This window comes from Atta colombica, unplaced genomic scaffold (genome assembly GCF_001594045.1).
Source record: "Atta colombica isolate Treedump-2 unplaced genomic scaffold, Acol1.0 scaffold321, whole genome shotgun sequence".
Classification (NCBI taxonomy): Eukaryota; Metazoa; Arthropoda; class Insecta; order Hymenoptera; family Formicidae; genus Atta; species Atta colombica.
The window spans coordinates 727,826-744,612 of NW_017259428.1; the positions used below are offsets into that span (position 1 = coordinate 727,826).

A 16,787-nucleotide genomic window follows, 5' to 3' on the forward strand; every position below is an offset into this window, starting at 1 on the left:
GAGGGAATCCAACGAATTCGGACAATTTAGGAGGAAAGAAGAAAGGCTTAGGAGAGGCAATCAGGCCCCGTAGAGCAATCTTGGGGTGAATATAATTATGTGAAGATTATTTTCAGAAAAATATATAATTACAAGTTTGTTGTTTGCATTGCATGCTTCAACATACTTCTACCATAACTTCTATCATTCCAACGAGCGCGTTGGAGTGAATAAAAGCAAGATCATGGTATTTTGAGTATAGTAACTGCAATTTGAACTATCTATCTGAGTCGATCATTCTCGAACTTTAATTATTCATAACTAAATATGTGCAAACAAAAAATCAACCTGTTTCTGAAACGAAAATTTGTCGATTGATGTTATTTCAAACACCAATTTATTTCTTTCGAATTCGATACGTTAACGCACTTTTTGTAGCATAAAGTTGGACCATCAGCATCTATTTGTTAATAACTTTTTAACTGAGGATGTGTAAAAGTTAAGTATCTAATTGAAAGACAAATAAAACATTTGATACGCAAAAATAAATTTGTTGAGTAAGAATTGTCTTTTAAAACATTGATTAATGAACATTTATTTTAATTTGAATCCCATTTTTGTTATAGAATCATGGCTTCATTGCTGATAACTTCACCCATTACGCATCAAGTCAGTGAGTGAGAAAAAAGTTTTATATTGAGCTAACGGACTATAAAAGAAAACATTTATCTGACACATATGTATAAATACACATATAAATAACATAAAAATATATATCTCAACATAAATCTGTTGTCTTAAAATGGATGAACTATAAATTAACTTAAATATTTAATCCTGAATACATTATCATTAGTTGACTTACTTTACAAAGCTGCATGTAAAGCTTATAAAAAATTACAGCTTATTTCATCGTCGTTTATATTGCATTAAATATCATTTCAGAACATTATGTGGATATGATGTATTAATATCTAATTCTTTCTTCAAAATACCTCATGCTTCATGAAAGTTAGGCTTCATACAATCAAAAAACACATCTAATGTAAAACTTATTTCTAATACGTAATAATCTGACAATATATAATTAAATATAATTTATCATGTCTTACAATCATTGTCAGTTGAAATATTAGGTGTAGTAAAAAGAAATCCATTATTTTTCCATTCAATTTCATGCAAAAATAATGGATTTCTTTTTACTACACCTAATATTTCAATATATACTGATTTACTATGATTAACAATAAGATAATCAAACCTTATATTTCTGTTAATTTCGTATAATTAAAAAAACGGAGAAATCGGCGAATATTGGAATACTGATGTTATATTTAGAATAAAAGTTGAAACATTTAGTGTAGAAGTTGGAAAATATGTTTAAATTTCATAATTATTGAAATACAGAGAATATACAATAAATAATCAAATAAATCGTCGCAATTGACATAGTTGAATTATATGACTTATTTTATTTTTTTCGTTTAAAAACTCATACAGAAATATATATTACTGTCGTTTTAGTGGAAAATTTTCAATTCAAACTCGACGAGGAGAACATGTCGGCTGCATCACGTGCTCGCTATGATTATAAATAGAATTAAACAGTCATTTCGAATTAAGTCTCATCGTGAGAGAGGTCAGTGCTGCCTCCAAAGATTGTGGAGAAAATTAAATTCGTGTGCGTAATATAATTTCCGATTCCGTAGCAGATAGCTAATCAAATTATATAACTATAGTTTCGATAAATATTGGCGCCTAAATGATCGTTTTGCGACGATCATTTTGAAGATGGAGTATTATAGTGATTCAGAAGAGGTCAGTAGCAAAATTCTTTACGATGACGTTTTGCACTTGGCACTGGTCACATCGTGTAAAGAAACAGCTCAATCCAAGTTCAAATTTATAATAAAGCTTTTGTTAATCTGGTCGCGTGTCTTGTGCATTTCTCGTTTTATTATTTTTATTACGTTTCTATTAACGTATCTGTTTATGCATATTCCTCACTTTTTATAAGTATTAAATATTTTCTTGTTAAATATTCTTAACATATACAGGGTGTTAGAAAAAAATCATTCAGCATTTATATGGTAGATAGTATACATCATAATGATTGAGTAAAAAAGTCTTAGTGAATATAAGTCGAAAACTTAAGCGTTTCTAATATATAAACAATTTTGTATATTAACTGAATCATTAATGATTTAATTGCTTTCTACGTGCCGTATGCGTAAAGATTTGCCTCAGTGTACAAACTGCGTTTTGATTTAATTTTTATACGCACTTTATAATGATAAATTTCACTGCGAGTAAGTTGACATTGACTAGACTATAATTGAATGGATATTATGGAGATAATTTCATTGGACTTGTAATTCTCCCAAATAGGTTATCAATGTGCTACTTATCTCAATTTCTCTCTTTTCACATCGTTGCAACAAGTAGAAAAAACACTAAGAGTTATGATACTAACAAAATTGTTTATCTCAGAAATGGTTAAGCTTTCGATCTATGTTTACTAAGGCTTTTTACTCAGTACTATGTGTACTATCTACTACTATATAAATGCTGAATAGTTTTTCTTCGAATATCTTGTTTTCATAGTTTTACATTTTTTTTATAAAAATAAAAAAGAATTCCGCATTTTAACGATTCTTGAAAATATATCTACATGGCATTTGAAGAATATATAATATGTATAAATATAATAAATATTTTTATCAAATGTTATTTATACAAAGATATACTTTCAAGAATTTTTATTAAATTAATAATTGTTTTATATATAAATATAAAACTGAAGGACCGGATGTAAGTACTACTGTCTGACCATGTCTTGTCTTTATCACTTTAATCCTTTTATAACATTTTCCGCTATTTTTTCTTTCTATTGAATCTTCTATGCTAGCAAAATCTCTTTTTTTTATTTTTCTTGTTTATAAAATCTAAAACTTTGATATTGGCAAAAAAAAAAACACGTTCAATTTACAGCAAATCGTTTAAAGCAAATGTAGTTTTAAATAATTTTTTGATCACTAATTCATGTAGGTATACGTTCATTTCCAGAAAAGTATTATTTAATTTATTCACTTCTTTTTAACTGCGGGTAATTTTTCAAATGATCGTCAAAGATAATGTCATGAAATGGTTTCAAAAGCAGCGATTAGTCGCCGCAAGAGTTCCGGACTTGTGACGAATGTGGCTGAAAATAACGACTCTTGATCAGAAATAACTGAAAAAGTGAGAAAGAGAGAAAGAGAGAGAGAGAGAGAGAGATATTCGCCGCGATTTCTATATGTTCTGACGTGATTGAGTTGTTATACTCATTCGTTATTCTAACAGATTCCGATATTTTGGTTGCCAGAAATCGAAAACATTCGATTGATGAAATTCGATTGATGAAACAGGGCAATTGGTGTCTAATACGGAGAAATACAAATTCTAAGTTAGGATTACTAACAACTAAGGAATGTAAACAAGTTTTTGATTAACGCAATTTGATAAATAGAGGATATTTCCTGATATTCTGTTTTTAACCGACCGTATATGTTAATGGCATGTTCTATTTTATCTAGATCGATCGTTACGTTAAGGTAACCTACTTTCTTCAATCCTTTGCCTATTGACTTGTAAGTTTTACACATACATATAGTTATTTTTATTTATTATTAAATTAATACATATAGTCTTCCATATTTTTTAATATAATGAAGGAAGTTCTGCATTTCGTTAATACTTATTTTGTCAAATACAATGAGGGTGATCAGTCAGTTAGATATTATATTTTACAAGATAATTTGAAGAGAAATTGTTTAAAATTATTTCGAGGAGTGTCTTTTTTCACAGCAAATACCAATCATCGTATGATTTTGAACTGTTAAACAGAAAAGAAAGATATCATGTCGAACGAGGTCACATCTGGCGTTCGACCAAGGCTATGAGCAAATAAATTACAATCTTTCTTGTATTCGATGACTCGATCTATATCTTTACAACAGAATTTGACATCTTCTCCATGGATTCTTAAACTATATTTTTGCTTCATTAATCTAAGAAAAATCTGTCTTTTTTATGATATTAACAATTAATTATTATATTAATAATTATTTAAACATTGATATAATAAAGAAATAATTATGAGATAATAATTTCTTTATTATATTAATAATTAAATAAATATTATTACATTTTGTTTCCATAGACTATATTGTTTCCATAGATAACTCATTAGAAAGTTTAGAAATGTTTAATGCCACATAAAATAATATTGTCGAGATTTTTTCAGTATCGATTTTCCTTTAAACACGAATTAAAACACAAAATATTAAAACAATAGAATTAAAATATATTTTTATTTTTATTTTAATATTTATTACTTTAACATTTGTTATTTTAGTATTAATTAGTTTATTTATTTCTTATTTTTATTATATTATTAATTGTGTATTTGTAATATTATGTATCAGGATCTTTTTTTGTAACGTGTTAAGAACTCTATGTTTTTTGGAAGAGAAAATTCTTTAATTAAATCGAAATTTAAAGAATAAATTGGAAGCAGAAGGGAATGTGGATCTGATTGTAGAGGTAGATGAATCGTCATGAATACGCGACTCTGACTAATACAGGAGACAGAAATGAGTGCCAACACTTCTAAATTGTGACGAAGAAAAGATTTGAATACCAACGTCTTATTTGACGTCCACGTTTCATTGACATCGGTCAATGACGCGTGCATTCACGTTGACGCACGTGCAAAAGTTTTACCGCATAATCTTTCATTGTATATGTATATACTTGATATATACAATGAAATATTCCAAACATTAAATTAACTTTAAATGTATTCATTATGTTTAATTATAAAATTTATTATGTATAATTTGACATAAAGTACTTGATGATAAATTAAACATAAAATTAAAAAATAAATAACAATTATACAATGTTAAATGAATTAATTTTGAAATAATAATTAATGATAAACGAATATCTAAATCTTTTATCTTTTTTGCTTTGAGATAACTCCTTTTGCTACAAATCGATTGCCTACAATGTTATTTGTCTACATTATTTTTGCCGACAGTTCGTTTGCGCTTAAAAATTATTGCTTACAGCTCGACTATATGCACTTTTGCACACAAATAAAAATTTTAGAAATCAGATCATATTTACTTACATATATTATTGCTTATAAATATTATTGTCTACAGTTCGATTGTTTACAAGAACTTTTGCGCATAAATAAAATTTTCGGAGACGAAATCACATTTGCCTACATTTGAAGAGCAGAATTCCAAAATGCATTTTGTCCAAAATTTTATTTTTTTTAGTTAGAAATGGCATAGTGTTCAGCAGAGTTGGTAAAGACTAATGTTTTTTTTTTTTTTTTAAGAATAAAACGTATTGTGTTTTTTTTAAATATGTTTTTAATGCTTCGAATATGCTTTAACCAGTATTATAAAAAAGAACATTTTAAAAATATATTAAAAATATCAATTAAGCATTTTAAAACACCTTTAAAACATGTTTTTTATCAACAAAATACTGAACATGGTGTTCAATATTGAAAGACTCATATTATAAACTACTCTGAGATGTTCAGAAGGCATTTTTTCATTCTTAATTTATATGCTGAAAAAATGTAGACATTTCGAAGTGCATTATGTTTTTTAACTAAAGACAAATAAAATGCATTTATTTAATATTTTTAGCAATTATTTAGCAATTTTGTTTAATATTTCATATTCTATTGATTGGCATATTATTTTCTATAAAGTGCATAATTTTCTTGTATACAGAATTTCTTTCTTTCTTACTTTCTGAAAATTACAAATTTTGGACAAAACATTTTGAAATTCTGCTTCTCATTTATTATTGGCTACAACTCGATTGCATGTACTATTCTCTGCTTTGAAAACATGAATTTCCTGCTTTAAAAACGAATATGAATTCTTATAAATTCTGTTTTAAAACAAATTTTCTGCTTTAAATTCTCACAAATTCTGTTTAAATACAAATTTTTTGCTTTAAACACACGAATTCTCTATTTTAAAACAAAATTCTTTGCTTTAAAACATAAATACTCTGCTTTAAAAATATATAGTCAAATGGAATCCCCTTTTTGCTTTTATCTCTCTTTAAAATTCCGCCTGTATTATTGTTATAAACTGCATAATGATTATTATTTTTAAAGATTGAATTAGAATTATAATAAAATTATAAAATTATAAAATTGGCATAATGCGTAAATATGAATATTATATTAATTTAAATTTAAAGGAAACTTTAGAATCATCGATTGCATTAAGTTTGGGTATGTATCCTCCAATTATGTGTTACTATTATATTTATGTGTTATTAAATTATGCTTCAAGATATTTATAACGCTAAGCACATACTTTGATTTTAACATATAAATTTTTAAAAATTAACAATTACATTTTAGTTAATATATTCTTATATTACTCTGCAAATATAATTGTGCGAAAAACTTCATTAATTTCGGATTACTGCGTACTAAACTAAGCTATGTGATGCAGGAAATGAGCTTTGTATGTCGTTCGAGTGATTTTATGACTTTAATTTGGCTTCAGTTATGTAAGTCTGTCAACATAGATTCGCCTAATTACTTCGAAATCTGGTGTGATGTGCCAAAAATGAACGTATATGTGAACCTCATCACAGTGGGAGGAAAATTGCTTTTATATACAGAAAATTCTGAATTCGTTACATCCTATAAACGACATCGTATTCAACTTTGCGACGTCTCCATGATTTCTAAGAGAAAACAATTCCATAAATTCCATAAAACTGTACTGAAGACATAATAAACTGCATATAATAAATTTTAGAATTTCGCAGCAAACAGAAAGATCTAATAATGTCAGGAAAAATTTATTTTTTTAATGTGTTTATGAAGATACTTTATCTTTTTATTTAAACATCACTACTATAAGCTTTAACTTTTGTGATTTAAATTCAGATAAATATTCCCTCATTTCTTACGAATAGCACATTAGACCTCTAATTTCGTGTGTTGTTCTAGACTGATCTAGACTATATTTTTGTTGCTTCTGTTGATTATGATTTATTATATTCTTGATGAGAGTTTTTTTCATCGATTGACAAGAATTCTCGGCTAGAATTCTCGGACGGGTCGTTGCCACATGGAGGGTCACCGGTAGGATAATTTATAGACTCCATGCACATACGCGACGAACGTTATATATACAGCCTCTGGAATTTTAAATAGTATATTTATAACTCCGAGTCTAAGTTTATTCTAAAGATTTCAGTCACAGATATTGTATTAGTTCGAGTTCTTTCATTCCATCCAGTTCTTCCTCGATTCACAAGTAGAAAGGAATTATTAAGAAAGTTTTTCTTATTTCAAACTAAAATTTAAAAGTTTCTTGCTTTAAACTGTAGACGTTAATAATATAATCTCTTCAATATTGTTTTCTTCAAAATTGACGAAGTTATAAGCAAGTGTACCATAAAATATGTATTATAAATTATAAGCTTGAATCAAATATCAAGCAATTTAAACAAAGATTGTTTAATGTAATTAAGAAAGCTACAATTTAAAGAGAAAGCGAAAATCTAAAAACAAATGTCTTTTTTTTAACGAAAGATGTATAATTCTAGAATAAATTATGACTGTAAGATTAATAGACGCTTATTAGAACATGAAATCTTTAATTAAAACTAATTTTTATCAAAATCTCTTTTCTCAAAATTTTTTAAATTAATGCTCGCAATATCTCCATAATGAATTGGCTTAAAAATTCTGCCAAATATAAAATATTATTAATAAAACAATTTTTAAATTAATGAAATGTTTCTTAAGGAATAAATTCCATTACAAGTTTATATATTTACATTCTTGAGCTTGTGTTACAAGGGTATCATTGACGTATTCGCACGCGCGTTTGTTGATGAGAGCGGAAACGGATCTAATTCCGGCGTATGTTTCAGAAGTAGTGAAAATGCAATGTCGTAAACGTCATCTTCTTGAAGCTCCTTTTATGGATGGTCATCATGACGATATTTGCGATATTTGCGTGGCGTTTCTCGCGAAATGAATATCTACACAAAATTATGTTCTAAATTAAATTCTCACGAGAGTCCCGAATATAAGTAATATTGTTTAAATAATGTCATCATTAATTTTTTTTTAATTATAGCTCTCGAACTATAAATCAATGACAGTTTCAAAATTCTTTCTTTTTCTTTTTTATTCGATGCTAGATAATAAAATAATTGAAAAGTTTTATTTACGGAAAGAATGGTTTTGCTAAAATATTTAAAAATTTAGCCATATATTTCTGAAAATAATTTTATTAGACCATCGAAATAATTATTTAAAATAATTATGTCGGAGATTCAAGCAAGACGATAATGCTGTAAAAAGTGTTGACATTTTAGCAACCAATTTGAGAGCGTTCTTAATTATTATTTTATATTAATTATTTTAATGATCTAATTAAATTATTTTCTGATCTGTTATTTAGCTAAATTTTTAAATACTTCAACAAAATTGTTCCTTCTATGTTGCAATGAATATTGCTAAGCGCTAAAGATAGAAACGCAACTTGTCATGATAACGAAGCTTTGTAATGGATAAAGTAATGAATATCACGCACGACGGAGAATCTACAAATCTAACGGATCCTTAGATAAATTAAGATCACGTGGGGATATTTGTAAGGTGTTTTATCGATGTGGATTGCCTCGTGCCTTCGCGATTTACGCGCATTTGAGCTCATGCGATCTAGCTCGTATATCGTTCGTCTGTCAGTGACAAATTGTCGTCGGTCAAAAGTTAATTTAGGAGATTAAATTCGGGTTATTCTGCGTTGAGTACATGTTGTACTCGTCGCCCTCTAGACATATATACTCAAGTTTCCTGAATAGTCATGCGATCGTTATATGAAGGCCGCTAATTTCAGGAGACGTGCACGCGATTCGATATAATTGCATTGCCAATTGATTTATGCTCTTTTGCAATATCGATGCTTTTATAAATTTTTCTGTATATCATAATTCTAGGTTTACAGATCATTATAATGGAAAAAAATAAGTCAATTTCAGGATTTCTTTTTTGGAAATTAGAAATAAATATTTTACTGTTAAAGACTTATCTTAAATATTTTTATTATTACTATTATTTATTAGTGTTATTATTTTTATTATTTACTATTTTTTTTATGTATATAGAAATGGTTTAAATATTCAACTTAAGTAAACAAAGATACATTTTATATAGAATTTTTTATGCCTAATAAAAATTAAAATATATGTTTAAAAAAATATTTTTCTGTATTTGTTAACACTAAATTTTGGAATTATGATTCGCACAAATGATCAGTAAGTGAAATTACAGCTGATATAGAGTGACATTCTTCTGGGAAACGTTAATACTCGTTTTTCGCGAATTATATCGTGCTAATCGTTTATTCGGTAAACAAACTGTTCTGTTTGCGATCTGATTCTCGAAAGCAGAATACAACATGAATGAATCTACGTTTGCGATTGATGAATTATCATTTCCGGAATATGCAGAAGGCCATCTGGCAACCAATCAAGAGTCTGGGAATCGGCTCGGAAACATGGCAAATATTTCAGACTGCGCCGAAATATTCCACAGCAGGGTGGGAGCCCTTGGGACGCCGTCGGTTTCTTATAAAAAGAGCCGCGCAGCATCGCGACATCGTCGTATTCGTATCGGCAGTGCCGAGTGAACTTGATATCGGAATATCGGAAGTGAAAATAGGGTGTTGATTCAAGATAGTTTCTACTACTTGGGTGAAACACGCGTCTTCTTTATTTTACTTCGAGTATTATTTTCTTGTGACTTTGAATTTAATCACGATACTATAATGTCTTCGATGATGTATGTGAGTATTATTGAAATGTCTTCTTCGATTACATCATTCTTTGGAAACAAATTAGCAATAGCTAGATTTCTGAAATAACTTGAAATAATTTGAGTTTCTTGAAGGAAAATTTTCAGATAATGTTAATTATAAGAATTATATATAATTTATAATTTTTTATAAATAATAAAAAATAATAGAAAAGATGAGAGATATTGATGATATTGGAGATGGATAATATTGCTTTAATACATTTTTACTGAATCATTTTTCGGTATAATTATTTTAACAAATTTAGTAAAACATGATACTGATAATATTAATATTTGACAAGAGTATATATTTATAATAAATTCCTATAAATTTATTGATCTATTAATTGTAAATTAAACTTATCCATATCTCGTTATTAACTGGGAACAATTTTTTAAAAAGATTTTTGAAAACAAGTCAATTCAAATTTAATTCTTTCTTAATGTACAAAAGATTTTAATTCAAATTTTGCTTTTTCCGATATGAATAAATGTATGAGTGAATGTAATTACACACGCGACTGTGAAAATCTGTCAAGATGCCATTGAGACGTCATTTATGGTCAGGGTCAATCCTTAGGCTCAGTTTGGCAAACTCCCAGAAATTCCTGTCTCATAAGGTGCTGAATAATTCAAATCCGTGCAATTTTCATCGAAGCATCTTGAGAGTCTACGAATTTTCAGAATATAAAATTGATCTCTCTTCATTTTCAAACTCTACGCAATAATACTTTGCTTGTACAAACAATTTGTATTCCACGAAATGAAATATTTCTTGATTTATTTTGTCTTAATGAACTAATAATGAATTAATAATTAATTTGTCTCCCTGTGCCTTTGAAGGAATCTTTGGGAGCTAAGGTTGCTATGTTCAACCAATATGCTGACAAACATAGAGACAAGCAGAGCAAAAATCCGTTTAGTTCTGGTTTGGACATCGAAAAGCCGAAATTCTCGAAAGAAGAATATGGCAGGTATGTGAAATTTAAAATTTTGTCATCATTTTATATTTTATCGATATTTATAATAAATTGATAACGATATAACTGTTTTATATTACTTTGTAGTTAATTAACTATGTTTTATTATTCAATTGTTTTTATCATTAGACCAGAAGCAGGTTCTTTATCCGATTTACGCGGTCGCAAAGCGAACGCTCATGTTTTGAAAGAAATTCTGGAGCTTTGCGAAATTATTAGCCACGAAGGCACACCTTGTCGGGATCAACCTGACGTAATCGCCATTACATTTGGCGATATCTTTAACATTTACACAAATATTAGCAACAAATGTGTAGGATTGTTGCTGAGAGCGAGGAAACAGAAGTTTTTAGAATTCGAAGGCGAATGTCTTTTTCAGGTAAATGGATTAATAATACTTCCAATATTTTAATGTTTTCTCATTAAATTGAGAAAAATCATTTAGTTATGAATTTGCAAAGATTAAGTTTGATAAAAATTGATAATTAATTTTTTGTGTTTTTAATATTGTATTTACTCATTACTCTGTATTATATATATATAAATTTAATTTTTCCTAGAGAAGAGACGATAACGTACCAATATTTCTAATCAAACCCATCGAAGATATTCGTAAAGAATATAATCAACGACTTGAGGAAATCCGAAACATTGAACTGGATAGTTAAATTATCACTGTTTCTATTAATGTTACCATCAAATGACATTCGTGATTTTCATAATTAAAGGATCCAGTTTGACCTGTATTTATTCATTTATATTTCACAGAAAGTAACACGGATGATCAGTATAATATGTAATAATTTGTATTCAATTCGTCGGTTCTGTATATTGAGAATGAATGAATGCGGATCGGTGTAAATATTTTCGCGAGTGGCGCATGTGAGGTATTTTAATGTGACAATGTGGAACGATTAGCGATTAATACAATTTTTATAGAAATATTTTACTAAAACTGTTAATTATGTAAATATCTGGCGCAAAAAATAAATAATTGATATCTCGTATATTCTATGTGTTTCAAAGATATTGCATTAAGAGAAAATGACATAGTGATGGCAATTATATAAGTGACTATTTAAGTTTTATATGTAGAATTAATGTATGTGGTTAAATAAACTATTTTATAGTTAATATAACTATAACATAGTTTATTCAATTATGTGCATTCTACATAATATAAAATATATTGTAGTTTATCTCGCACTATGTTTTTCTCTGAGTAAGCATAATTTCACAACAATCCATATATCCCGTAGATACATTTTTATCGAAATGTAACGTCAGATTGCAAGCTGACTTGTTATTTGTTGTCTTTTAAATATTAAAGACATCATTTTAATGTCAAAACGACGATAGATAACGTCAACTTGCTACCTGGAAAGATATATAAATAAGATTATAATATAGTCCTGATCTACATTTTCTTATCATTTCGAGTGATTTTAAATAAGAGCAAATTTTAAAAGAGAGGAAAGAAAAAAGTATGCAAGCAAGATAATCGCATAATTTATATTTGTATATACAGTCACTTTACAACGCGCAGTTTGTTACACAATGTAGCTCGATTACTTTAGGTCAGCGAACGCCAGATGATCTCAGTACATACAGACGATATCAAAGTAAAAAAGAAAAATTAATTAATAAGAGGGGCGTCCTGCCGCGTATATCTCTCGCGCGAAAAAGATGGGCGACGACGTTGGGATATTTTATGTCCAACCGGAAGCTTCGATAAGCTTCTTTAATGTGTTGCAGGACAAACGAGAGCCTCGTATCTTCACCACGTATTCAGCGTTATGTGCAGCTGATTGAATTTAGTTACGAATTATTGGACTTGACAAAGATTGAATTGAAAACATTTATATTGCAATGTATTGACAAATTGTTATTGCTAAACAAGCGGTGAGGATAGGAGATCGAATCTCTCGCATTTTCAAAGGCAGCTAGTTCGATGCAGCACTCGATGATACGCGAATACTTCGATCATCAAAATGTACACATCTTTCCGAGAAAAACATCGATAGGGTTTCTATCTCTATATTGGCAGTAGCGTTAGTCGTATATTGCAACGGAAGCCAACATATTTCCTTTCTTTTTATCCATCTATCTGCATTTTCCTCTGACTCGGTCAAAGTGGCAATTTTGTTTATTAAATAAATTTAAGCAAAGATATATACGTAAAAGGGAGAGGATACTTGTCTTTCACTGAATTTAGCAAGAAGAAATAATTAGACTATTTGAAAATTATTTTTACGGTAAAAAGTTAAACGCTTATTGCTCAGTTTGTTTCTCGCTGAAAGAAAATTCGCTGAAGGCTGACTTTGATGTAAGTATTTTAATAAGTTTTGTGTGAAGACGAATTTGTTCCCTCTCCCCCTGAAATCTTGGATACGCCCATGAATTTTAATATAAATGTTTGTCGTTAATTTTTATAATTTTAACGCTTCTTTGTAATTTACACTGTTAAATTCACAATGTTAAAGTATATCCAATTTGAATTATTTTTTAATCATTTCTATAGGCCATTGTTCTGACTTAATATGTCATTAATTTAACTAAAATAAGATTTAATTCAAGAAAATGTATTTAATTTGACTCAATTTCGTTTATTATTTACTACTATTATTTATTAAATGTATATGTTAATATGGACATTGTTTATTTTGAAATTGAAAACACAGATATATATTGATTTAAATCTTGATACAAAGGAAGTTAAAAATAATAAAATATTATTTTTTTAAACTCAGGGATTGGGTTATCATTGCTTCTTTAATATCTAATGGTGTATCACTTGGAAAAGTAAATGGTTTCAATAGAAAGAAAAGCGTAAAAATGTCTAGATGTATAATTTTCATAATAAGTTTATCGAGTCTTGAGAAATGCAGATATAACCTTCTTTCGTTTTTTTCTCTTTTTCATCTCCATTATAAATATGAGCAAATATTGTGAAGGGATAAAGATGTTTAACAATTGCTTTTCTCTGTTGTCTCTTCAATTCTCTTTTACGGGGCACGTCAGTGGTTCGATATGTCGATAATAAGATAAACGGAGAGAGTAAAAAACCTTCCAAAAGACAAAAGTTCGCGTGTCGAAAAGGGAGGGATATGTGTACGAAAATTGCGCGCGATTGATATTCGCGTTGCTCGCGGATATGGTTCAATTGGACAGCGATCGTGATTGATCAATATGCCGTAAGAGCAGTCGTATTTCACAATTTTAATTACATCGTAGAAAGCCGAAATATAAATATGCATAAAATTCTTATCATATAATCTTCTCTTTTGCAATGGTTAGGAATTCTTTAATTTCTTGCATTTCATGTCTCTTGCATTTCACGTCAATTCGTGGCTCTTCACGAAGTAATTAGATTTTTCATGAAATACTACAACATATACAAAGAATATTCAAATATGGGTCGAAGAAACCCGACGATGTTCGCCGTTTTTTCGTGTAAGCGTATTTTCCGGGTCGTACATTGAGTCTTCACATTTAGCGCCGAATACGGCTGTTTTATTTATTCATTTGGCTATTATATTATTATGAGTGGCCTTTCATCAGCCTTTCATCAGATATACATATTTAGTGATAAATGTCGGATGTCAATACGGACTGAAATTAATGAGGGCTTGATTCACACTATCAGGGACGGATTTAATTGAATTGAGATGTTGAAAATTCTTTTTGGAAAGTGAGGCTACTTTTGTTTAACATACTCATAAGAAAATAATTTTATACTAACTTATAAATTCCTATATATTATTACATATATACTTCTTTCATATTATTACATTTATTCATATTATTTATTACTCAATTATAATTAATTCTACGATATTTTTAAATCAAGTAACGCATTAATTATTTATTTTATGAATGTTAATTATGCAACACATACAAAAATTTATATTTTCACGCATAAATTCCGAAATTTATTATTATGTCTGTAATTTGGGAAACATAAGTTTAATATATATTTGATTATACAAATTAAATTTAAATTTCTTATAAAATTAAAAAAAAAATACATCTTATAATTAAAAAACGCAGTCTTAGATGATATTAATCTTATTATATATATTTATTATACACATAAAAAATCGAATTATTATCTACGCAAAGTATGTACTTTTTTCTATCTAAATAATAATATTAAATCATCAAGTCTTCCCAATTGGAAGATTTTCGAGATTGAGATTGGACATACACTTATTTGTTAATACTGAGTTATTGCAAAGCGTCACTAAGCCCGTAGTTTGAATCAAGCCTTTTATACATTGTCTCTGGAAATGTTAACAATGAACAATTTACAACGACGATCGATATGTTACAATCATGGACGTTGCGTAATTTTATCGATCGCTCATTTAATGCTCTTTACAGAAGCGAGCAATCATTGTTTCCTTTTGTGTAACTATTGCAGCATTCGCGAATTATATTACGATCACTATTACAGAGTTTCTTCAGTGTCTTAGATCGAGTTGCATTAAGTTCGATTGCCAACAATGCGATAAGTCTCGACAACTTTATTTAGCATTTTTTGGAAATAAAAATTTCTTTTTTTTCAAACATATTATATATTATTTTTGCACTTTTTTTACAGTTTAAGTACGTACACGAAAGATCGATTTTTAACTAATATCTAAAAATATCTAAAAAAATATCTAAAAATTTAGTTAGATACAGATCTAAAAACAATTTTACAGAACCATTAAAATAATTACACAGAGATCTTAAGCATGATGAGTAATGTTACATAAAGTCGTTCTAGCAGTTTAAGCATCTTACATAATATGTAAGATCTATTAAGCTGACACAGTCACTTTAGCACAATCGAATAAAAGTTGCATAGAAATTTAGTGCTCTTTTTTTTTGTTGCTAATTTGCTGCTCTATTCTATTCGATTTTGTTGCTCCAGCCAATTCCGACAAAACAATGGCTGTGCTAGCATAAGAATAAAGTTAGCACAGCCACTCAAAAAAAAAAAATAAAATAAAAAATACGGCATATATTTTCAGCACATAATAAATATAAATTGTTAATTCTCGAAATATCTCGACTGATTACGGTCTGATCTGATTCTCAGATTTTGTTGCTTTTTGTTATAGAGTAAAAACATATTTAAAAAATTGTACTATTAAACAATTATCTATAAATAATCAGAACTGCACCGATAGTCAAAATCACATAGCATCAAAATCGGATTCATCAGGAATCGCGAGCAACAAAATCAGAGAACCATAATAACTCGAGATATATTAAGAATTAACAATTTATAGATGTGTTGACTCGGGGTGACTAGGGATGATTTTCGAGGAGATGGAGCAACATTATCGAGAAATAAGTAACTAATTAGCAACAAATTAGCACAAAAAGAATACGCCATATTTTTTAATTTTTTTTTTATTTCTTTGAATGACTTTCCTAACTTTATTCTTATGCTAATAGTCATTGTTTCTTCGGAATTAGCTGGAGCAATAAAATCGGGAATAGAACAACAAATTAACAACAAAAAAGCACTAAATTTCTGTGCAACTTTTATTCGATTGTGCTGAAGTAGCTGTGTCAGCTCAATAAACATCATTAATGAATATGTGTAATATAGTTCCCAAAACGCATTTCTTACGCATAGTAGTTTATGCTTGTCGCTCACAATAATTACCATATAAACTATTGTTAGATAGACATCAACAGCTATGCGTAAGAAATGCGTTTTAGGGATGATTATATAAATAAGAAATCGATTAGAATAACATTTTTATTCGAACATTGAAAATAACCCAATAGGGGTATATTATATTTAATTATTATTTATTCTTACAGAAATATATACATTTAGAATAAATCCAGCTTTGGCTCGTAGCTCCTTCCAATTCAATTTATTATTTATTATTTATTATTTATTTATTATTTATTTT

The 16,787-nt window shown here is 28.4% G+C and overlaps 1 protein-coding gene across 2 annotated transcripts; it reads left to right on the plus strand.

The window, feature by feature from the left end:
• The first annotated feature begins 1,619 nt into the window (after window positions 1–1,619).
• Window positions 1,620–11,847, plus strand: LOC108690432 (actin-binding Rho-activating protein-like). 2 transcript variants are annotated; one of them, XM_018197722.1, is made up of 4 exons: window positions 1,620–1,797; window positions 10,733–10,863; window positions 10,999–11,248; window positions 11,430–11,847. In XM_018197722.1, the coding sequence occupies exons 1-4, from the start codon at window positions 1,771–1,773 to the stop codon at window positions 11,535–11,537; spliced, it is 516 nt and encodes a 171-aa protein (XP_018053211.1). In that variant the 5' UTR covers window positions 1,620–1,770; the 3' UTR covers window positions 11,538–11,847. The 2 variants fall into 2 exon arrangements, with proteins under 2 accessions (XP_018053211.1, XP_018053212.1); XM_018197723.1 differs by lacking the exon at window positions 1,620–1,797 and adding an exon at window positions 9,705–9,878.
• Window positions 11,848–16,787: the final 4,940 nt, after the last annotated feature.

What these genes read in the sequence shown, in the direction of transcription:
- LOC108690432 (XM_018197722.1), top strand. Translation starts at nt 1,771, where the DNA reads ATGGAGTATTATAGTGATTCAGAAGAG. An exon ending in ATTATAGTGATTCAGAAGAG is followed by an intron (nt 1,798 to 10,732) that starts GTCAGTAGCAAA and finishes GTGCCTTTGAAG; the next exon opens with GAATCTTTGGGAGCTAAGGT. An exon ending in TCGAAAGAAGAATATGGCAG is followed by an intron (nt 10,864 to 10,998) that starts GTATGTGAAATT and finishes TTTTATCATTAG; the next exon opens with ACCAGAAGCAGGTTCTTTAT.